Genomic DNA, 22,593 nt, shown 5'->3' with positions numbered 1-22,593 from the left:
ATGTGTCAGAGTGGTGCAACTAAATATTTTGAATTAAAAAAGTTTGGTTTGGATCCGCTTTAACTAATTGCTCAGGCGTAAAACCCTCCCGCTCACAGGAATGCAACAAGGAGTCTTGCAACCGGGGCCGCTCATGCACAATATTTCTTGACCACCAGGGCTTACAGCGGGAGAACAGAGTGTCCAGGGAGGACACCGATGGCCCACGGCCCTCAGGGGGCTGGATGAAGCCCCAGGTAAGGATAAATCCTTCTGAAATAAACTTTTTAATTTTCCTTTAAAGAGAACCCGAGGTGTGTTTAAAGAATGTTATCTGCATACAGAGGCTGGATCTGCCTATACAGCCCAGCCTCTGTTGCTATCCCAAACCCCCCTAAGGTCCCCCTGCACTCTGCAATCCCCCATAAATCACAGCCATGCTGTGAGGCTGTGTTTACATCTGTAGTGTCAGTCTTAGCTGCTCCTCCGCCTCCTGCATAGCTCCGGTCCCTGCCCCCATCCCTTCCCTCCAATCAGCAGGGAGGGAAGGGATGCAGGTGGGGACTGGAGTTCTGCAGGAGGCGGGGAGAGCAGCAGACTGACACTATAGAGATAAACACAGCCAGCTCTGACAAGCTGTTTGTCAGCAGCGTGGCTGTGATTTATGGGGGATTGCAGAGTGCAGGGGGACCTTAGGGGGGTTTGGGATAGCAACAGAGGCTGGGCTGTATAGGCAGATCCAGCCTCTGTATGCAGATAATATTCTTCAAACCCACCTCGGGTTCTCTTTAACTCATTAGCAGCTTCAAATAAATTTTCTCATATGAGATTTTGACCTCGGCCGGCAGAACTCTGTTGTAAATTATTGGAATGCTTGGATCTCTCTCTGCTAGCAGAGGATATAGAAAGCAGTCCTCTAGTATTGTCTCACACTGCCCCCTAGTGACAAGTGCCCATAAATACACATTACAGCAGTACTAAATAGTAGCAAGGAAATGTAACAAATAAGAAATTTAAAAAAATTGCTAAAATAAATTGGTCTGGAGCACTTGCAAGCCTCTAAATTGGCTGCTAAATGGCTAAACAATACCAGTTGCTCGGTAGTCCTGTTGATCATTCATGCACCAGTCCTGGTCTGAATAACGCACCTGAAAAAAACATTCAACAAATCTAGTCAAACATCTGATCTGCATGCTTGTTCAGGGTCTGTGACTAAAAGGATTAGAGGCAGAGGATCGGCAGGGCTGCCAGGCAATCAGCATTGTTTAAAAGGAAATAAGTATGTCAGCTTCCATATCCCCCTTTTGATTGGGTCAGTTCCAAGCTGCATACAGTCATCTCGCTGACCATCTTTAAGGTGACCTCCCTGCTTTGTACTTTCTAGTTCCAATCAACGAGCGGCAGGAAGCGGTGATCGAGGCTTTCCGCCATGCCTGGACGGGTTACAAGCAGTTCGCCTGGGGTCACGACGAGCTGAAGCCAATCTCTAAAGCCTACAATGAATGGTTTGGCCTCGGGCTCACACTCTTAGACGCTCTGGATACAATGTGGATTATGGGCCTCAAAGAAGGTAGGCACTCCATGGATGGTCAGATGCCGGCAGACAATTTAACAAACTCCTCTTTGCATGGGGCAGCAGGTGATTGTGTTGTGTAGATCCTCCAGAGTCTTCCAATGTCCTCCAGATCACCGCCTCTGACCAGAAGCATCTAAGTGTTCGCAGCCACATTCCTGTCCGTACAATTTAAGAGAAATCGAGAGCCCAGTATGGTGTAGTATGTCAAGACTACTGTCAAGATTGAATAATTGAGACAGTGAGATGGTAATACTCACAAACATGGGTTACCGCTCAGGTAACCACTCAATAGGCAGGTGAGGAGATTAGACCTGTCCTCAGTCAGGATTAAGAAGTCGCTCTCTGTAGATAGGAGAAAAAGGCGGTAGATCACCCGACCTGGGGTGGACTTGAATATACTGGTTGGTGAACAGAGGCGCCAGTAGAATAAAAGTACATAAAATTTTTAAAAAATTGCTGGGAGGAAGTGGTGGACTTGCCTCCGTTAAAGCAGACACCAAGGACTGTGATTAAATAAATACACATTTATTGAAGATACCCCAAGGATGCAACGCTTGCTATAACAGAATTGCTGTTGTTTATCCCCTATTTATTGCCTGAAGAAGTGGGCTGTGCCCGCGAAACGCGTTGCATCCTTGGGATATCTTCAACAAATGTGTATTTATTTATTTAATCACAGTCCTTGGTGTCTGCTTTAATGGAGGCAAGTCCACCACTTCCTCCCAGCAATTTTTTAAACATTTTATGTACTTTTATTCTACTGGCGCCTCTGTTCACCAACCAGTACATTCCTGTCCGTGGACATGTGCGGCTTCACTCTGCAGGCGCACCGATGGCCCGCACAGAAGCATGGAGCCACTCGTGGACGGTGGAAAAAGCCATGCTCAAGTGGCTACATGCTATTGCACATGTGCGGACTGTTGTGCCTGCTTGGTGTGACCATGCTTCTTTAGAGTCGGGAGTGTGGCCTTCGCAAATCTATTTGCCAATCGAATTTGCCATCTAATTTCCTACTCGAAGAGGTTCGGAGGATTCTAGCATTGGAATAGCAAGCTCAATGAGAATCCAGGAAGCCCTTGTATTATCCGAAAGGCTTCCCTCTTCTAAGGTAAGTATCTACCTCAAGAAGTTTTTTTTTATCCCTACAGGTACCCTTAAAAGATTGTATAAAGGTGAACATTTCACTCATCTCCTATATAACAGTATCAGTGTTCTCCCTAGAATTTTTTTCCAGCCGGGTGGCATGAAAAAGTGGCTGGGTGGGGCACGATAGGGGAATGCAGGGGCTGCGCTTTTGTGCTACTCTACTTACAGCATATGAGGAGGTGAGCCAATGACAGCCGGGTGCTCACCAAAATTAGCCGAGTGGAGCACCCGGCTAAAAGAGCCTGGGGAGAATACTGAGTGTTTAGCTGAGCAAGACCGGTGCTACCATAGAGGTCCGGGGCCCCTGTAGAGTCTTTGGCAGAGTAGTGTCTCATCTGTCTTGGTGGATGCGCTCCTTAAATTGGGGGAGGGGGGGGAGTCAGCAGCCGACTCGGGTCCTGGGGAAAAAATGTGGCTGCAACAAAGGGCCCCTCACATCGCTTTCTGTTGGCGGGATGTCTGTTGGGGGCCCCCTGGGTTAATTTTGCTCATTGTTGCTAGAACCGGCCCTGCAGCTGAGTGAACTTTCGACCTTTACAAAAACTTTAATATCTCAAAAACTACAATGGGCACAAATGCAGCACTACTCAAGCTTACCAGCTTCATGTGCTGTTGTACTGGGGCTGGGTGATGTTATTACTGTCTGAAGGAAAAATAATTGCTATGATCGTCAAAACGAAAGCACAAATAATAACATTTTTATTTGTGCTTATTGAAGGGGGGCCAACGTCACGCAGCCATTTATTTTCTGTTGAGGTTTTGCTTTAAAGAGAATCTGAAGCCTTATAAAAATCATCTTTTTATTAGAAATGTATCTTTAGCAATATCAGCACTGCTAAAACACTGCATTCCCGCGGCAGAATGATATCATTGAACCCCCAAATCCCCAGGGCAAAATGTAGGGAGTGCTTCCTTGTAGAGGCAGAGCTTAGGGCTGTAGCTCTGCATCTACTCACGTCAGTCCCCGCTGATTGCCACCTCTCTTTCTTCTTTCACTGAAAGGGGTGGGGAGAGGGGCGGCGATCAGTGGTGATTGATGCTAATGGAGGCAGAGCTACAGCTCAAAGCTCTGCCTCCCCGGGCAGCAAAATAAACGACTTTGAAAGTCCTGGAATTTTGCCCCGGTATTTGGGGGGTTTAATGACAGCGTTCAGCTGCTGGAATGCGGTGTTTTAGCTAGGCTGATACTGCTAAAGATAAATGTTAATTAAAAAGATGATTTTTATAAGGCTTCAGACTCTCTTTAAATGCTGACAAAGGTCACAGTGCAGTCCCCAGTAACAATGTCTCTCCTGTCGCAGAGTTTCAGGAAGCCCGCGAGTGGGTGGCCACCCAGCTGACATTTAATAAGAATGTTGACGTCAATCTTTTTGAAAGCACTATCCGGATTTTGGGAGGACTGATGAGTACCTACCATCTGACCAAGGACGCCATCTTCCTGGAGAAAGCGGTACTGTTCTCTTCCTGCAAAATGAATCATATGAATAAATATTTACATTAATTATCCAACTTAAGCTCAACATAACAAAAAAAAATTTCAAACCCCTGATGAAGTGATCCAGTGACCACGTAACGCATAGTCGGGGTTTAATCATGCCTTTTGTTCCCTTTATCCTTTGAACCTCATTAGCTTTTAATTATGTCTGATACGTTTATTTAAACCTGAAGGGGGAAAGTGAATGGGGGGTATGTGCTTACCTTGGTAGGAGCAAGCCTGTATATCCTAGAGAGGCTTCACCGTCCTCCTTAGCAGAGGTGATCCAGAGCTGGCACCACTGAAGGTCCCGTTGTCAGCCCTTGTCGTTGCTGCACAGGCACGAGCCATCTGCGTAGTAGAGAGTGTCTCTTTCCGCCAGAGCCCGAGCAGCAAGCTACTAGTGTGCCAGTGCGCAGTGCAAATGTTATTGTTCTTGTTATTGTTTACCTTTTGTTTGAGAGTGCCAGCGCTGGCCCCGGCTGGCTGAAGAAGACTGGGAAGCCTCATTAGGATCTAGAAGCTTCCCCCTCCCGAGGTTAGTATCCGTTATTTTTAAACTTTCAGGTTCACTTTAAACCTGGTTGCTAATGATCGCACAAATAGTTTGCAGCGAACAACAGTAAGCGTTATGCAAAGTTTGTTTTCACCCTCGTTTACCCCATGTTAACTACCCTAAGACCGCCTCACGCCAATGGGCGTGACCGCGGCGGCAGTCCTAGGACGGCCCAGTGCCAATTGGCGTCAAGTCCTGGGGCCGGCTACTGCAGGAGATCGTGCACATCTCCTGCTTGGGGGGCTGAGCTCCGCCCCGCCTTCAGTCTCCCAGCGGCGATCGCCGCTTGGGAGACTGTTAGACGGCGAAACCGTGTTTTTACTGGGTACAGTGCTGCGATCTGAGGCAGTACTGAGGATAGCCTTGTGACACGGCTTTCCCCCTGGGGCACGAGAGCGATCGGCAGTGATAGGCTAGGCCAGGAGGGGGGGGGGGAGTTTTATTTAAAAAAAAAAAAAAATGACAATAAATATTTATTAAAAAAATAAACAACTGGGGGGGATCAGACCCCACCAACAGAGAGCTCTGTTGGTGGGGAGAAAAGGGGGGAGGGAATCACTTGTGTGCTGAGTTGTGCGGCCCTGCAGCTTGGCCTTAAAACTGCAATGGCCTATTAAGCAAAAAATGGCCTGGTCTTTAAGGGGGTTTAGCACTGTAGTCCTCAAGTGGTTAAAGTGTGGGGCGAATGCAAACTTTATGAAAGGCACGCTGCAAACTGTTCACCTACGAACTACCTTGTGCCATCACTACTGGTTGCAACTCTGACCAAATGTGTAGCAGTTCAGATCACCTGCTTTCGTATCTAGTATTGAAAGAAAAAAGGTATTAGGCTTTTATTTATTTGGCAGGCGTGGCCTGTGACCTGGTGCGGGGTAACGGGAGTGAGTATGCAAATAATTACACTCCAATAGTATTAAGATTCCAATCTCTCTACTTAAGTGGCATTATCCTGTCTGCAGCCCGTGCCATCTGTTTCCCTGTGTGTGGACTGTACAGCATATGTCTCTGTTCTCACCATATATCTCCTCCTACTCGCTGCGGCGACCATCTGCGGGACCACAGAGGGCCGAGATCCGTCACATCGCCGCGCCAGGAACTGCGTGTATTCTGCTGCCGACCACACAGAATGTTAACCCTTTACACACTCGCACATTCACAGAACATTAATAATACAGTCTAGTCAAACTTCTGCTTCTGCCTTGAACCCTTTCTATAGTTGAAATCTACATCCTGCGTGTGGCTGTGTGGCTCTGACATGACATAGATTTCTCAATCGCCACAGCGCGCTCCCGTCACTCCCACCATTCGCTCAGCTGTCATAGTAAGAGCTGGCTTTATAGGCTCTGGAACCTGTGATCACTGAGCCCAATCACAGCTCGATTTCAGAAAAAAAGGTCTCCCGTCCTTAAAGGGAATCTGAGAACCTCTCATGGGCATGCCTTTACGACTCCGACCAGTACTGCAAAGTACTTGAAGATACATACCTTTCTGTAGCTTGCGCTTTCCTCTTTCATTTGATGCCTGAATCGCCGTTCTACACCAAATAGTTTTCGTTCAATTTAAACAATTGCGGCTACCATCTTTAGCTGTTATAACTTCCGGGTCTCCCCTTTCTTCTCTGTTAGAGTAGTGTATCATTGAATGAAGCAGGAAGAGGAAGTGACACGCATGGCCATTGCTAGAAGCTCCTCCAGAGGGGTCATAGCATGATTTTGTTGGAAGTCGTCTGGCTTAAAGGCATGCCCATGAGAGGTGCTCGGAGTCCCTTTAAAGAGGACCTAAACTCTTGCACAGGAGAGAAGGAAAACTGAGAAACCCACCCTGTGTGTATTTAGAGATAACAGCCTGTCTAATTTTCCCTTATCTGGAAGTAATGAGAAGTGTGCACACATCTTAAAGAGAACCTTAGACGGAAGGAGTCTCGGGTGCCATACTTTACCTTGGGCTTCCTTAAAGCGGAATATAACCCTGCATTTCAACTTTGCTCTAAAATATTATTTACAGCATATTATATGCAAAAAGCATTTTTTTTTTACTAGACCAGCATTGGAAGGGTTAAACACAGAGGTTTAAAGTTCCATGGAGAGATATGCAGAAGTTCAGATAGATACATTCTATTTAGTTGAATGTATCTATTGATAAATGTTACACACTCTTTGGCTGTCCTCCAAGCTCCTTCTCAGTGAGAGAGAGTGGGTCACATTCAACACTTAGATACATTTATGTAAACAAAATGTATCTATTTCAGCTTCGGATGCGTCTGCAGAAATCTCCAGGAACTTTAAAGCCCTGTGTAACCCTTCCAATGCTGGTCTAGTAAAAAAAAAATGCTGGTTGCATATAATATACTGTAAATAATGTTTTAGAGCAAAGTTGAAATGCAGGGTTATATTCCGCTTTAAGCCCCCTTGAGGCCGCTCATCCCTTGCTTTATTCCCGGGAGGCTCATGTCACCCATAATAGTGCCCGAAAGCCTGGCCGAGTCGAGCTTCATCACGTGGCCCGGCCAGGCGCACTCCTGTTCCTGGGATTATTCTGCGCCTGTGCAATAGTACTGCGCAAGTGCAGAACACTCCAGAAGCGCGCGCCTGGCCACGCATGCGCGATGAAGCTCAACTCAGCCAGGCTTTTGGCCACAATTGGTGACAGGAGCCACCTGTGGAAATGGCGAGGGATGAGTGGCCTCAAGGGGGCTTAAGGTAGCCCCAGGTAAGTATGGAACCTGAGAAGCTTCTTGTCTCAGGTACACTTTAATGCTGAGTACATGTGATTCATAGGCTAGGGAGGGGTTAACACCTCATTAAAAGGAAAAAAAAAACACCTATTTTTTACTCTGTGTCCTTAGAAAGACATCGGCACCCGACTTCTCCCAGCCTTTAACACCCCATCCAAAGTGCCTTACTCTGACGTGAACATTGGGAAAGGGACCGCCCACCCGCCCCGCTGGACGTCTGACAGCACCGTGGCCGAAGTCACCAGCGTCCAGCTGGAGTTCCGGGAGTTGTCCCGGCTGACGGGAGACGACACGTTTAGGGTAAGTGTGCCTCCTCAGTGATTTCCACATGGGAGTTCTGTTGTGTCTAATGGTCTCTTCCTCTCCAGAAAGTGGTGGACCACGTCACCCAGCATGTTCATGGCCTGTCCGGGAAGAGAGACGGCCTGGTGCCCATGTTCATTAACACCAACAGCGGCCAGTTCAGCCATCTTGGGGTCTACACTCTGGGGGCCAGGGCGGACAGCTACTACGAGTACCTGCTGAAGCAGTGGATTCAGAGCGGGAAGAAGGAGGCCATGTAAGAAACTTACTGAAAGGGTGGGGCTCTACCTGTTAATTGACGGCTCAGTTAGAAGCACGAGCTCAGGCAGTACAATAGGCGACCCGACAGCTGCTGATAACTGCAAATGACTGTTCAATTAAAGGAGCACTATCAACATGTTCTTTTAACCTGGGCTTGAGAGAGTTCCTGAACTGCTGCTAAGTAGTGATGTATACATTTAATTTGCTTATCTCTTTTGTTTACTGTATCAAATTCCTTTCACCCTTAACTGCCACATATGAGGGCAGAGTGAACCATGAGGGGAGGGGAATTCCATTACACTACATCTGCTAATCCTGTGTGTAAAAAAAAGCTCCCAGCAGCAACATCTGCCTGTGTTGTGTCTCTGAATGAACTGTCTGCAGAGAGCAGAGGAAATGTAACTTGTTATAAACATTTGTAATTGTATGTGAAACCTGACACCACAGTTTTTCATACTTTTTTGCTTTCAGAGAAAAACACTCTGTATTTGCAAAAAACACTGGCTGTGCTTTGAAGCAGACACTCCTTTAGCGAATGATTTTATCCAATAGAGCTAAACAGAATTAATTCAAGCTTTTGCCTCTGATATTTAACATGAAAAGTAGGAAAATGTTTACACAGCTACTTAGACATTTGTATATGTCATTTTAGAACACTTGGGTTTTGATAGTGTTCCTTTAAAGGGACCCTGAGGTGAGAGCGATATGGAGGCTGACATTTGTTTCCTCTTGTAAAGACAAATGGAAAAACGAGAGCCCCAATAGTGTATTATTGTTATTGTTTTATGAAAAAGACTGGAAAGGAAAAATACTCACAAGTGTAGGTTGCCGACCTAGGCAACCACTGTTATTGCAGGCGGGGAATTTAGACCTGTCTCCGCTCAGGTTAAAAGGTCGCTCTCTATAGATAGAAGAAGGTGTTTACACCCATCCAACCAGTGGATACAATTGTATTCGAGAAGGATTACAGAGGCGCTCAAAGATTAAAAACACTATACTTAAAATATCTCAAATGGGGGGTGCTGGATGATACACCTCCCCAATAATGACAAATCGCACTGATTCACATAAATGAAACCGCTTTAATCTTACTCCACAACAATCACTTGCAACACGTTTCACGGGTCTAACACCTGCTTCCTCAGGCACATAAAAAGGAGTAACTTAACTTGTCAGGGAGCAGGTTTGGCACCTTTAAGTACAGTGTTTTTAATCTTTGGGCGCTTCTGTAATCCTTCTCGAATATAATTTGTTTCCTCTTAAACAGCGTAGATTTGCCTGGCTGTCCTACTGCAAATCAGGTCAATTCAGCACCACGCAGTGCCTGATTTATGTGCCGCCAAAGACCGTGATGCTAATTACGACTATAGCGTTGCAGAGGGAATTTCAGTAAAATCATTGTACAAGGCAGCGGTTAGACCTGTTGGGTGTACTATTTTGCCTCTGACTAATCAAGTTTCGCTATCAGGCTTTGTCTCCCCCACTGTACTTTTTCCACTGTACAGAGGCGTTGACGTCATCTGGAGGTTACTGCAAGGCGCCTGTGCAGTACAATCCAGATGACGTCAGCGCGACTGAGAGCGGCTCTCGCACAGGTGCAGTAGATGCCGACCTGCCGAGGTCGACATCTTGCACCGTCAGGGGACCCCGGGCCACCGACAGGAAGCGGAGCTGCGGTGAGGGTACAGGACAGCTGACTGGCTGGAGAAAGCCTCTTTTAGTATTTTTTTTCCATTAACCCTCCAGGACAGGTATACATCGAGATCTGGCCCCTCCCAGGAAACAGGAAACATCCACAAGCCTCTCTATAAGTAAAAAGATTTGTCAGGTATCCGGCAGTATGGATGTTTCCTGTCCAGGGACAGGTCTCTCTATACCTGCGCTGCAGTCCTGGAGAGCTTGGGGGGCTAAGGGCTGTTGGTGCGGCGGAGGCATGTCCAGGAGCATTAGGTTTGTTATCCTGTGTTGTCCGCTTACCTCTCCATATTGCCTTTGTGGATGGTCTGAAAGGAGAGAGGGCTGCTGCAGCTTCTTACTGGCAGGCGCCGCCGGCTGGAATGGCGACTGCACGCTATGCGGAAAGCGGAGGCTGAGTGGGGCATAGCGTGCCATAATCCAAGATGGCGTCCGGAGTACTTCCGGTTCCGGTGTCGTCACTTCCGCCCGCCGGATAGAAGAGTGGGCAGCGTCCCCAGCGTCTCTGCACTCGTGCAGGACGCAAAATGGAGACACAGTCGGCGTCTGCTCTGAGCGTGGGCCAGCAGGCTGCTCAGGAGGAATCCAAGACGCAAGAGCCAAAGCCGGATACTAAGGTATCATTTATACACATACAAACAGTTGTTTATGTGAAGGCTTCTGTGGTGGCTCTTTGCTAGTACTGTGTTGTTGGGGATTTGGCTGGTGACATAGCTTTCGGTGGGAAGTTGCTCACATGGTTGTGTGTTTTGAAAATAGGCTAAGGCTGTTTTCAATAGTGGTACTTTATCTGTTTTTCAGAGCGCTGCAGCTTCATCTTCAGCTTCAACTGCTACAACTGTTACCACTGCTACTGAAGCATCAGAAGCTGTTAGGCCTAAAAAACGCTGTCCTTCTTGTAATGTGAAGCTGCCAGTGCATTGGAATAAGCTATTATGTCAGCAATGTTCTACTAGAGTTTTGAATGAAGAATCTGCTGTGGCTTATAAAGATTTTTTGAGAATGGTCCGCAAAGAAATGTCAGAATCTATGAAGGTCTTTAGAGAATCCATGTCTGCTCAAGCTGTTATTAATCAACCACCTGTACAAATACCGACTGGTTCTGGAACTGTACCTTCTGCTGCTCCTGCTGCGCAGCCGGTTATACAGCAGCCTGTGGTTATTGCTCAGTCTCCTATTGTTATAGACACAAGCCCGCAACAATTTCCGACTGCTTATCCTATAGATCAAACGGCTATACCTACTGGGAAATCTACTGATGTCTCTATAGGAGAGACATTACCTTCTGAGACACATAAGAAAGCAACTGCAAAAACGGATCGTCCTGTTTTATCAGATTCTGAACCAGAAGAATACTCAGATGAGATTTCTGAGTGTGATTCTGAGGAAGAATTATCAGAGAAAGATCAGGATAAACCGTCTAGATTTAGGTTCTCTGCCAGCGAGACAGATGAGTTATTAAAGGCAATCTATGATTCATTAGGGTTAAAAGATGAAACGCCTTCATCAGTATCTACACATGATGCATTGTACGCAGGAATGGAGGGGGAGAAACCAATGGTTTTCCCTGTACATTCATCAACGAAGCAATTGATTGATAGCCAGTGGAGAAACCCGGATAGGAAAGTGTTTTTATCTAGGGGGTTTAAAAGGAGATTCCCTTTTGCAGAGGAAGACTGTAAGCTGTGGGACAAATGTCCTAAGCTGGATGCGGCCTTTTCACAGGTACAAAAGGAAAATGAGTTATCGTTTGAGGATTTAGGTTTCCTTAAAGACCAATCAGATAAAAAGGCAGAGTTTGCTCTAAAAAAGACTTGGTCTGCTATATGTGCAAATTTCCGCCCAGCGGCTGCAACTACGTGTGTGGGCCGCACCTTAGATCTGTGGATGCATCAGGTAATGCGTCACATTAAGATGGGATCCAGTAAAGAAATAATCTTAAATTCCTTTACCGTGATGTTCAAAGCCATAAATTTTATTATTGACGCTGCAACAGAGTCCATTCGCCTTACAGCAAGGGCTGCAGCTTTGTCTAATGTAGCCAGGAGAAATATCTGGATCAAGACCTGGGAGGGTAGTAATATATCTAAAAACAAGTTATGTACTATTCCTTTTTCTGGTGATCTGTTGTTTGGTCCACAATTGGATGAAATATTGGAACGAACATCAGACAGAAAGAAAGGGTTCCCCAGAAAGAGACCATTTAGACAGGGGAAGAAGTTTTTTCGTAAGAACCGTCAAGAAAATAAAGTCAAACCCCAAAATAGACGTAAGCCCTGGTCTTTTTCACGTGAACAGAACAGGCCAAACGCATTGTTTGGCAGTTCAGACCCCGCTGCTAAGAGACAGCAGTGACAGCGAACAGGCTGTGGGGGGAAGGTTGGGCGCTTTTTTCCCACAGTGGCAGAAATTCGCAACCAGCCCATTTATCCTCAATCTGGTCAAACTGGGGTACCACATAGTATTTCAGCAAAAACCCCCAGTGAAATTCAGTGTGACCAAAAATTTAAGGTCAGTCGAGGAACAGGCAGCCATGTCCTGCATTCTGCAAGATATGTTAACAAGGAAGGTAGTCACTTTGGTGCCAATCCTGGAGCAAAAGAGAGGATTTTATTCAAAGATATTCCTGGTAAAAAAACCGTCGGGAAAGTATCGACTAATTTTAAATCTCAAACCTCTGAACCCCTTTATAAAACATCAGAAGTTCAGAATGGAATCGATTTATTCTCTCAGAACGTTGCTAACAGCCAATTGTTTCATGCTCAGCATCGACTTGAAGGACGCCTATTGGCATGTCCCAATAGAAGCGAAATCTCAAAGATTTCTCCGGTTTGCGGTAAAAGAGGGTCCAATGATAACCCATTATCAGTTCCGCTGCCTCCCCTTTGGCATAAAGTCCGCTCCAAGAATTTTCACCAAGGTGATTGCCGAGCTAGTGTCCCACTTACACAAGAAGGGAATAATGATTGTTCCTTACTTGGACGACCTATTGATAATGTCAGATTCGAGACAAACATTATTACTACACAGGGAGATAGTTGTGAAAGAGCTTCAGCAAGCGGGATGGATTATAAGTCTGGAGAAATCACAATTAGAACCCACTCAGAAGATTCTCTTTCTAGGATTTATGATAGATTCAATAGAACAGAAAATGTTCCTACCAGAACAAAAAGTTGCGAAACTCGTGCAACAGACGGAAGATTTCAGGAAAAGCAATGTAATTTCGATCCGAAATGCAATGAGACTGTTGGGGCTGTTAAACTCAGTGGCTCCAGCAGTGCAGTGGGCCATGAAACATGCACGTATACTGCAGTCCTGGGTGTTGAGAAATTGGGACAAGACAATCCAGTCTCTGGACCGATTGATAGAAATTCCGGAGACAGTGAAAGAGAGCTTAGAATGGTGGACAGTCCCCCACTCGTTATCTCAGGGCAGAGCTTGGCAGTTCCCTACACAAGTAATTCTGACTACGGATGCAAGTCTGTCAGGATGGGGGGCCCATGTGCAGGGTTTCAAAGTACAGGGTCTTTGGCAGCAGCATATGAGGAGTCAGTCCTCAAATTACAGGGAATTAATGGCGGTCAAGTTAGCCCTTATAGCAACTCAGCATTTGATAACGGCAAAGCATGTGCAGCTAAGGACAGACAACTCCACAGTCGTAGCCTACATAAATCGCCAAGGAGGAACGAGATCACACAAACTGTTGACACTAGCTTTGGAAATCTTGAACATAGCAGAACAGACTCTGTTGTCGCTTACAGCAATTCATCTAAAGGGTTCTATGAATTTACTAGCAGATCTACTCAGTCGCAAACAGCTATCGAATATGGAGTGGCAATTGAACAACGATGTATACCAATGGATAACATCCGTTTGGGGAACTCCAGTCATAGATCTGTTCGCCAATCAAGAGAATACCAAATGTCGTCAGTTTTTCTCCCTGAACGCCAAAGACAATCCGACGGCAGTAGATGCTCTTTCTCAAACATGGGACTTCAGTCTGGCATTTGCATTCCCACCATTGAACCTTCTACCTCTGGTTTTGAGAAAGATTGCAGCATCCAAAGCGAAAGTAATTCTGGTCGCCCCGAATTGGCCGCGAAGATCATGGTATCCTCTGCTGCTGAAGTTAAAAGTAGCAGATCCATTACCTCTGCCTGTTCAGGACAATTTAGTGTTAATTCAGAGGCAGCTGGTCCCAGACATCAACAAATGGAAGTTAACAGCTTGGTTACTGAGGAGCGGATTCTAAAAAGCTATGGCCTATCAGACAAAGTGATAGACACACTCATTAAGAGTCGGAAGAGGAATACGAGGGCTATATATCTGAAGTATTGGAAGACATATAATTTATGGAAGGAACAATCAGGATTTAAGTCGAATGAGATTGCTACAGTATTAGAGTTTCTCCAGAGTGGAGTAGAGAAGAAATTGGCTCTAAGCACGATTAGAGTACAAATTTCAGCACTTTCTGTTTTTTTGGACAGACAATTGGCCACCCATCCTTTGATTGCTCGTTTTGTGAGATCAATAGAAAGGAATAGACCTATTGCGGTCAAACCATTTCCGAAGTGGGATTTATCCTTAGTACTGAAGGCATTAACTAGGCCTCCTTTTGATTCCCACAAAGAAATGGACTTGCGTTTGTTAACATTTAAAACTATTTTTTTGATAGCAATTACCTCTGCAAGAAGAGTTAGTGAATTAGAGGCATTATCCTGTAGGAAACCCTATTGTATTTTTTATAAGGACAGAGTAGTCCTTAGAACAAGTTCAGAGTTTATTCCAAAGGTTGGAGATATTTTTTACAGATCTCAGGAAATTATACTGCCAACTTTCTATCCGATTCCGACAAATGACAAGGAAAAGGAACGACATTTATTAGATGTGAGACAAATACTTAAAGATTATTTGGAAAGAGTGGAAAATTTAAGAAAGACTGAAGCATTATTTGTAAATTTCACAGGTAAATTAGTAGGGCAGAAAGCTTCAAAAAGAACGATAGCTAACTGGATTAAGTTATGCATTTTGGAAGCATATAAAATTATGGAGGTTGTACCCCCAAAGAATCTTAAAGCTCACTCTACGAGAGGGACAGCAACAACTTGGGCCTTCAGAGCTGGTGCTTCTCCTCTGGAAATCTGTAAGGCAGCAACGTGGAAGAATTTGGGAACGTTTATGCGGCACTACAGACTAGATCGGATATCTTCATCAGACCAAGACTTTGGAAGGAAAGTCTTACATGCGGTCAGCCCACCCTAAAGGTTAGTGTTTTCTTGAGTATCATCTCGATGTATACCTGTCCTGGAGGGTTAATGGAAAAAACTAAACATTAGCTTACCTGGTAATTTTATTTTAGGTAACCCTCCAGGACAGGTGGGGTAACCCACCCGTATTGTTCATAAGCTATGTATATATTGTTATGTATATATGAAGATATGTTAATTTTGTGCACTATGAAAGAGGCAAGTGTTAATAGTTATAATAATAATGTGTATTTGTAATACGCTATTGGTTAGGTGTCAGGAGTTGAGACCTGTTGGTAGTTGTTTCTTGGTTATATACTGCCGGATACCTGACAAATCTTTTTACTTATAGAGAGGCTTGTGGATGTTTCCTGTTTCCTGGGAGGGGCCAGATCTCGATGTATACCTGTCCTGGAGGGTTACCTAAAATAAAATTACCAGGTAAGCTAATGTTTAGTTTTTTTATTTTTTATTGCTTCCTTGGACATTCTCTTTAAAGAGATTCTGTAACGAACAAAGTTCCCCTGGGGGGTACTCTCCTCAGTAGGGGGAAGCCTCTGGACCCTATTGAGGCTCCCCCCGTCCTCCTTTGTCCCACGGCGGTCTCGCTGTAGCCCATGGAACGCACAGCCGACAATTTGTCAGGCAGTGCAATATTTACCTTTTCTGTCTCCAGCGGGGGCGCTGTTGCGGCTCTTCCCACAGACATAGGTGAAAATAGCCAATCTCCGTCGGGTCCGCTCTACTGCGCAGGAGACTTGCGCCTGCACAGTAAAGTGGACCGACAGCAATCGGCTATTTCCGCCTATATCAGAGCGGAGAGCCAATACTGCGCCTGCGCTGGAGCCGGGAAGGTAAATATTTACATCCCCGCTGTTCCGGGAGCTTTATCGCCGCCACTGTGGGACACAGGAGGACGGGGGAAGCCTCGATAGGATCGAGTCCTCAATAGACTTCCCCCCCACCCGAGGTGAGTACCCCCCAGGGGAACTTTTTTCTTTAAAGAGGAACTTCAGCCTAAACAAACATACTGTCATTAAGTTACATTAGTTATGTTAATGAAAATAGATAGGTAATATAATCTCTTACCCACCCTGTTTTTAAAGAACAGGCAAATGTGTGTGATTCGTGGGGGCTGCCATCTTTTTGGTTGAAAGGAGGTGACAGGGAGCATGAGATACAGTTCCAACTGTCCTGTGTCCTGATCACCCCTCCCAGTTGCTAGGCAACGTGAATAACAACATAGGAGATACCATCATGCTTTTCACAGCATCAGGGGAAAAAAGCCCGGGCAGTTTTCTTTGATGGGGAGGGGCTTAGCTAAATATGCAGCTAAAAATTAGACTTCTATAAGAAAAACAAAGTTATGATGCTGTGAAGCTGTTAAAGAAACACCAAGCCTTTTCAGTTCTGCTGAGTAGCTTTTTAGTCTGGAGGTTCACTTTAAGGAAGGATTATCTCGTTTAAGGATTATCTCGCTTTTTTTCTCCTTCCAATTATTTCCATTAGTGTGTTGTGTTTGCAACAAGATTTTTCCTGATTGCTTTATTCATGCCGGCTGCATTTTTCCTGAGTTTGAGGAGTGCAGGAAAATCAAACAGCAATCGCCCTGCATTTCATTGTTCTGCAATTTGGCAATTCATAATATTTTACTGCCGTCGATAAAATGCAAATTTTAGTTTCTTAGCGGAAAAGAGCCCTAATACCTTTAGCCATAGACCCCGGACTGTTTCAGCTTTGCGATTCAGACACTACTGCAGCCAAAGAGATCAGCAGGACTGACAAGCAACAGGTATTGAAATAAATATGGCAGCCTCCGTATTTCTCTCAGTTTAAGTTTCCTTTATGTGATGTGGGCAAAAATAGGTCCAGGCAGGGCTGGTAACATTTTATCTCCTAGTTTGTTTTTAAAGTAGAGATTCCTGCTGTTATGAAATATTTGTGATTTCTTTTTATTTAAATGGAATGTTTAGCTTTGAATGCAAATGTGGTGTCTTCATAGTGGAGGATGTCAGCGGATAAAGATGGTGAATGAGGGCTGGTGCACACCAGAGCGGTTCTGAAGCGTTTCTTAAAACGCTTGCAGGGGGAAAACCGCTTGGCTAATGAAGGTGAATGGGATGGTGCACACCAGAGCGGCTCGTTTTTTCCACAAACGCAAACTCTGGGGCTGCAGCATTTTTTAGATTTCTGAGGCGTTTCTGCCTCAATGTAAAGTATAGGAAAGTGGAAAACCGCTCTGAAAACGCTAGATCAGAGCAGTTTGCCAGGCGGTTTTGTTACAGAAGCTGTTCAGTGACAGCTTTACTGTAACAATATTTGTAATCTGCTACACAAAAACGCTCCAGAAACCGCTAGGCATGTTTAGAAGATGTCTCTTAACATGCCTAGAGAGCTCTGAATTCTGCTTCAAAAACCTCTAGCGCTTTGCAGATCTGCTAGTGGTTTTTGGTGTGCACTGGGCCTGAGATTTATAGTTCTACCCTGCATGCAAATGGTATGCAGCTAGCTTGGAACTGAGCCAATAACAATCGTCAGGAAATGCATTTGATTGGCTCAGTTCCAAGCGAATGATTTGCATGCAAGATTATTCAGGATACCCAATTTTGTTAATTTGTGGTTTCAGCATCAGAAATATTTCCTGTACCCATATATTGCTGTATATTGGTATGTAGCCCTGCCTACCAGTGACGATTAGCCTAGGCTTTTTAAAATGCAGCCTTCTGCCCCAGAGCACTTTGGGAGACCAGGTGTTGTTTCTGCTGCCTCTGGAACACACAACAAACAAACATTCCTCAGCGATGCCCCTGACAGGACTAAAGATGTCACCACCAGTGATAAATGTCAGAATGTAAATCAGGGAGAGGAAAGATTTTACAGTGGGCAAACACTGACTAAATAATCTATAAATGAACATTGGAAAATACAAGCACTGTTGGTTGTTCCTCTGCAGGTTCCTGGAAGATTACATGCAGGCCATTGAAGGGGTGAAGACGCATTTACTGCGAAAGTCGCAGCCCAACGGCCTGTCCTTTGTAGGGGAGCTTTCACACGGGCACTTCAGCCCCAAAATGGTGAGTTCCGCTGCTCATTCATACTATTTCCCCTCCGAGTCGCTGCAACTCAGAGGAAGAAGTAATTCGCAGTCCGGCCGGAACCCCAAATTACCCTCATGCACCCTTTGCAGTGTAGCGGCCCCTAGCTTTGGCCAAACCACCTGATTCGCTGGATGGGGCTGAGTTTCAGTAGCACTACAGCAATAAAATGTAGCATAGAAGCCCATTGCAGAGAGTGAAAGTTTTTTTTCTTTAAACTTTAGTAAAAAGTATTTCGCCTCCCACATTTAATGACTGTCAAACATCGTATTTATGTAAGCCATGTGCTCCAAAATCTTTGTACACAGGCTAGATATTTATCTGCAGGTTATCTAGTGTCTGTACAGTGGCCCCGATGCAGTGATCATCTCGCCTGAGCGCAGGCCGAGGCCATTGTTCTCCTCCTTACCCCTCCCGCTTGGTCATGCATCCTTCCGCCCTCTACTCCATAGCAACAGAATGCATCGCATCTATCCTACGCAACCAATATGTCCAGCACTCGGCCCTGAACTGAGAGTCCTGATCCTGGCAGGCGACAGTCTTTGTACATATGCAAGAGGCTTAAAGTGAACCTGAGACAATGGGACATAAATGTTTTATACATACCCGGGGCTTCCTCCATCCCCATCCACGCTGATTGCTCCCTCACCGGCATCCTTCGCCTCCTGGATCTATCAGTGGAAGCTTATTTATCTTCACAAGTCGAGGTGTACTGCGCATGCACTCCCGCAGCTGAGAGCGTTGCATGCCTGCGCAGTACCAGTGCGCAGGCGCAGAATGCTCCCAGCTGCTGGAGTGTGACGGGGGAGGGCTGGCGGACTGCCCCTGCGCCGACTGGCCGAAGATAATGGAACTTCTACCGATTGGATCCAGTAGGCAGAGGACGGCGGCGGAGCAATCGGCATTAAGGGGGTTGGAGGAAGCCCCAGGTGTGTATAAAACTTATGTCCTGTTGCTTCAGGTACACTTTAAGCTGCCTTTAAGAGGGTAAACGCAGTAGGGCCTTTTAGTGTTGTTACTGTTCTGGGGCAGCGTTGGGTTGATGTGGCATGTTTGTTTGTTCGAACGCTGATCCCCTCAGTCTTATGACCATAATATGCGTTTCTGCCGCACACAGGATCATCTGGTGTGTTTCCTCCCGGGGACTCTGGCACTGGGTGCTCACAATGGCCTCACCAGCGATCACATGGAGATTGCCGTGTCTCTGATGGAGACCTGCTTCCAGATGTACAAACAGATGGAGACCGGCCTGAGCCCCGAGATCTCACACTTCTTCCTGCATGGCTCAAACGGGGGCAAAGACATAGATGTCAAGGTGAGACCGCCTGTGATTGTGGCCTGTAAAGGAACACTGCAGTGGATCAAAGTATATACTGTATACTGTATTATTCAGACCGTAAAGCGTTTCTACCTAGTGTCCCCCTTGTACCTCTTGTGTCCCCCTTGTACCTCTTGTGTCCCCCTTGTACCTCTTGTGTCCCCCTTGTACCTCTTGTGTCCCCCTTGTACCTCTTGTGTCCCCCTTGTACCTCTTGTGTCCCCCTTGTACCTCTTGTGTCCCCCTTGTACCTCTTGTGTCCCCCTTGTACCTCTTGTGTCCCCCTTGTACCTCTTGTGTCCCCCTTGTACCTCTTGTGTCCCCCTTGTACCTCTTGTGTCCCCCTTGTACCTCTTGTGTCCCCCTTGTACCTCTTGTGTCCCCCTTGTACCTCTTGTGTCCCCCTTGTACCTCTTGTGTCCCCCTTGTTCCTTATGTCACCCTTGTGCCTTATGTCACCCTTGTGCCTTATGTCACCCTTTTACCTCTTGTGTCCACCTTGTATCTTATGTCCCACTTGTACCTCTTGTGTCCCCTTGTGCCTTATGTCCCCCTTGTACCTCTTGTGTCTCCATTGTACCTTATGTCCTCTTGTGTTCCCCATGTACCTCTTGTGTTCACCTTATGCCTTGTGCCCCCCTTGTACCTCTTGTGTCCCCCTTGTACCTCTTGTATTCTTCTTGTACCTTATGTCCCCTTTGTACCTCTTGTGTTCCCCATGTACCTCTTGTGTTCACCTTATGCCTTGTGTCCCCCTTGTACCTCTTGCGTCCCCCTTGTGCCTCTTGCTTCCCCCTTGTGCCTCTTGCGTCCCCCTTGTGCCTCTTGCGCCCCCCTGTACCTCCTTGCATTCCCCTGTACCTCCTTGCATCCCCCTGTGCCTCCTTGCATCCCCCTGTGCCTCCTTGCATCCCCCTGTACCTCCTTGCATCCCTCTGTACCTCCTTGCATCCCTCTGTACCTCCTTGCATTCCCCTGTGCCTCCTTGCATCCCTCTGTGCCTCCTTGCATCCCCCGTACCTTTGCACCCCCCCCCCTCCCCGTACCTCTTGCATCCCCCTGTACCTCTTGCATCCCCCTGTACCTCCTTGGTCCTTGTGTCCCCCTTGTATCTTCTTATTCCTCTTGTGTCCCCCTTGTGCCTTTTTATTCCTCTTGTGTCCCCCTTGTGCCTTCTTATTCCTCTTGTGTCCCCCTTGTACCTTTTGTGTCCCCCTTGTGCCATGTATCTTCTTGTTTACTCTTGTGTCCCCCTCCACTCCTGTTCTTCCCCAGTTCCGTGCAGAGTATAATGCGTCGGGAATCAGCAACATGTCTCTCCTGCTTCAGGCGCCTCCACGCAATGAGCAACGTCTTCTCTCCATCACCGCTTCCCCCATTGCCGTCTTCTCCTGATTGCATCATTACTTGCAACAGGCACTTAGGGTAGCCGTGAGGAGAGAAGACGTTGCTCATTGTGTGGAGGCACCCGGAGCAGGTGAGAGACATGTTACTGCTTCCGTGCTCATTTTTCCTTTGGAATATACAGCAGAGATCACTTCAAGTTTGTATTGCGCAGAGATTTTAGAAAAGTTAGTACTGTACTTGTCATTTCCATTAATCAACATGCTTGCATTCAGAGCTTGCATTGCTCGGTTTTGCGTGTAGTTTTGCATTAATTCTGATTTAATTAATCTTTATTTTACTCTGTAATCTGCAGCCAGCTGACAGACACAACCTCCTGCGGCCTGAGACCGTGGAAAGCCTCTTCTACCTGTACCGGTTCACCGGTGACACCAAATACCAGGACTGGGGCTGGGAGATCCTGCAGAACTTCAACAAGTACACCCGGGTAATGGATTAAAACAGTTTACACTTACAGAATATATTATTATTATTTGTTTATACTGTATTGTGCCATCATCATCTATGGTGTTGTACAGAGTAAGAAAACAAACCATAACTTATAGTGATTAACAAAATGTATAGTCCTTAACAAGATACCTAAAGGAGAGAGCCCTGCCCTTGTGAGTTTACAATCTAAAGGAATAGGGAGGAAGCAAGAGATGGGGCAGTACAGAAAGTTTTTTAACTAGGGTTTTTGTTAGATTATATTCAGGAGGGCAGCTTGGCCAGAGGATGAAAGTGGAATGTCCTATGTTAGATTGTATGCTTGTCTGAAAAAGTGTTTTAGTTTGCAAGGTTTGTAGAGTAACGAATGAGTTTTGGAAGGGAGATCCAAAAGAGAGGCGAGGCTCGTAAGAAATCTTGTGTATATGAATGGGAGGAGAGGAAGAAGGTTGTGTGCAGACTATATTCAGAATCCTATCAGCTACAGTGCTGAGTTTAGTGTTGATATGCATACCCAACGTGGAGGATCTGTATTCCAGCCGATAGTATGTACGGAATTGGTCTTGTCTTGTATGGAGGCCCCTTCCCTGGGCAGTACCTTGTCTTGTATGGAGACCCCTTCCCTGGACAGTACCTTGTCTTGTATGGAGACCCCTTACCCGGCAGTACCTTGTCTTGTATGGAGACCCCTTACCCGGCAGTACCTTGTCTTGTATGGAGGCCCCTTCCCTGGGCAGTACCTTGTCTTGTATGGAAACCCCTTCCCTGGACAGTACCTTGTCTTGTATGGAGACCCCTTACCCGGCAGTACCTTGTCTTGTATGGAGACCCCTTACCCGGCAGTACCTTGTCTTGTATGGAGGCCCCTTCCCTGGGCAGTACCTTGTCTTGTATGGAGGCCCCTTCCCTGGACAGTACCTTGTTTTGTATGGAGACCCCTTACCCGGCAGTACCTTGTCTTGTATGGAGACCCCTTACCCGGGCAGTACCTTGTCTTGTAGGGAGGCCCCTTCCCTGGGCAGTACCTTGTCTTGTATGGAGACCCCTTCCCTGGACAGTACCCTGTCTTGTATGGAGGCCCCTTCCCTGGGCAGTATACGCTGTCCCTCCCCAGCTTGCACTTCTGAAGCAGTTCCCTATCGAATTGGTAACCCTACTGTTGCAGTGCATATTTCAGCAGGGTAATGTCACTGCTTTGTCCTGCCATGTGCTAACTGACAAGTCCACACTGCTGAAAATCCACACTGCTGTCTCCATCGCCTTTGTGTTGCTGTACAGCAGGGGTCAGGAACCTTTTTGGCTGAGAGAGCCATAATTGCTACATATTTTAAAATGTAATTCCGTGAGAGCCATACAATATGTTTCAAACTGGGACAGTGC

At 46.2% G+C, this 22,593-nt stretch overlaps 2 protein-coding genes across 4 annotated transcripts in view; both read left to right on the top strand.

The window, feature by feature from the left end:
* Positions 1–22,593, top strand: part of MAN1B1 (mannosidase alpha class 1B member 1) — a 61,464-nt gene that overhangs the window by 24,565 nt on the left and 14,306 nt on the right. For all 3 annotated transcript variants that reach the window (XM_068248756.1, XM_068248755.1, XM_068248757.1), the window contains exons 6-12: positions 1,364–1,549; positions 4,003–4,151; positions 7,577–7,765; positions 7,834–8,024; positions 17,924–18,044; positions 19,183–19,380; positions 21,083–21,214. In XM_068248756.1, coding sequence (XP_068104857.1) covers positions 1,364–1,549; positions 4,003–4,151; positions 7,577–7,765; positions 7,834–8,024; positions 17,924–18,044; positions 19,183–19,380; positions 21,083–21,214 — 1,166 coding nt within the window. The remainder of the gene's footprint in view (positions 1–1,363; positions 1,550–4,002; positions 4,152–7,576; positions 7,766–7,833; positions 8,025–17,923; positions 18,045–19,182; positions 19,381–21,082; positions 21,215–22,593) is intronic.
* Positions 12,788–15,515, top strand: LOC137527814 (uncharacterized). The gene is made up of 2 exons (XM_068248754.1): positions 12,788–14,988; positions 15,323–15,515. The coding sequence occupies exon 1, from the start codon at positions 12,788–12,790 to the stop codon at positions 14,984–14,986; it is 2,199 nt and encodes a 732-aa protein (XP_068104855.1). The 3' UTR covers positions 14,987–14,988; positions 15,323–15,515.

Source organism: Hyperolius riggenbachi, chromosome 8 (assembly GCF_040937935.1).
Source record: "Hyperolius riggenbachi isolate aHypRig1 chromosome 8, aHypRig1.pri, whole genome shotgun sequence".
Classification (NCBI taxonomy): Eukaryota; Metazoa; Chordata; class Amphibia; order Anura; family Hyperoliidae; genus Hyperolius; species Hyperolius riggenbachi.
The sequence above is the reverse complement of the archived record's forward strand: the minus strand, read 5'-3'. Positions and strand labels throughout refer to the sequence as shown.

Excerpts from the sequence above, each read along its gene's own strand:
- LOC137527814 (XM_068248754.1), top strand. The coding sequence starts at position 12,788 with ATGGATTATAAGTCTGGAGAAATCACAATTAGAACCCACTCAGAAGAT.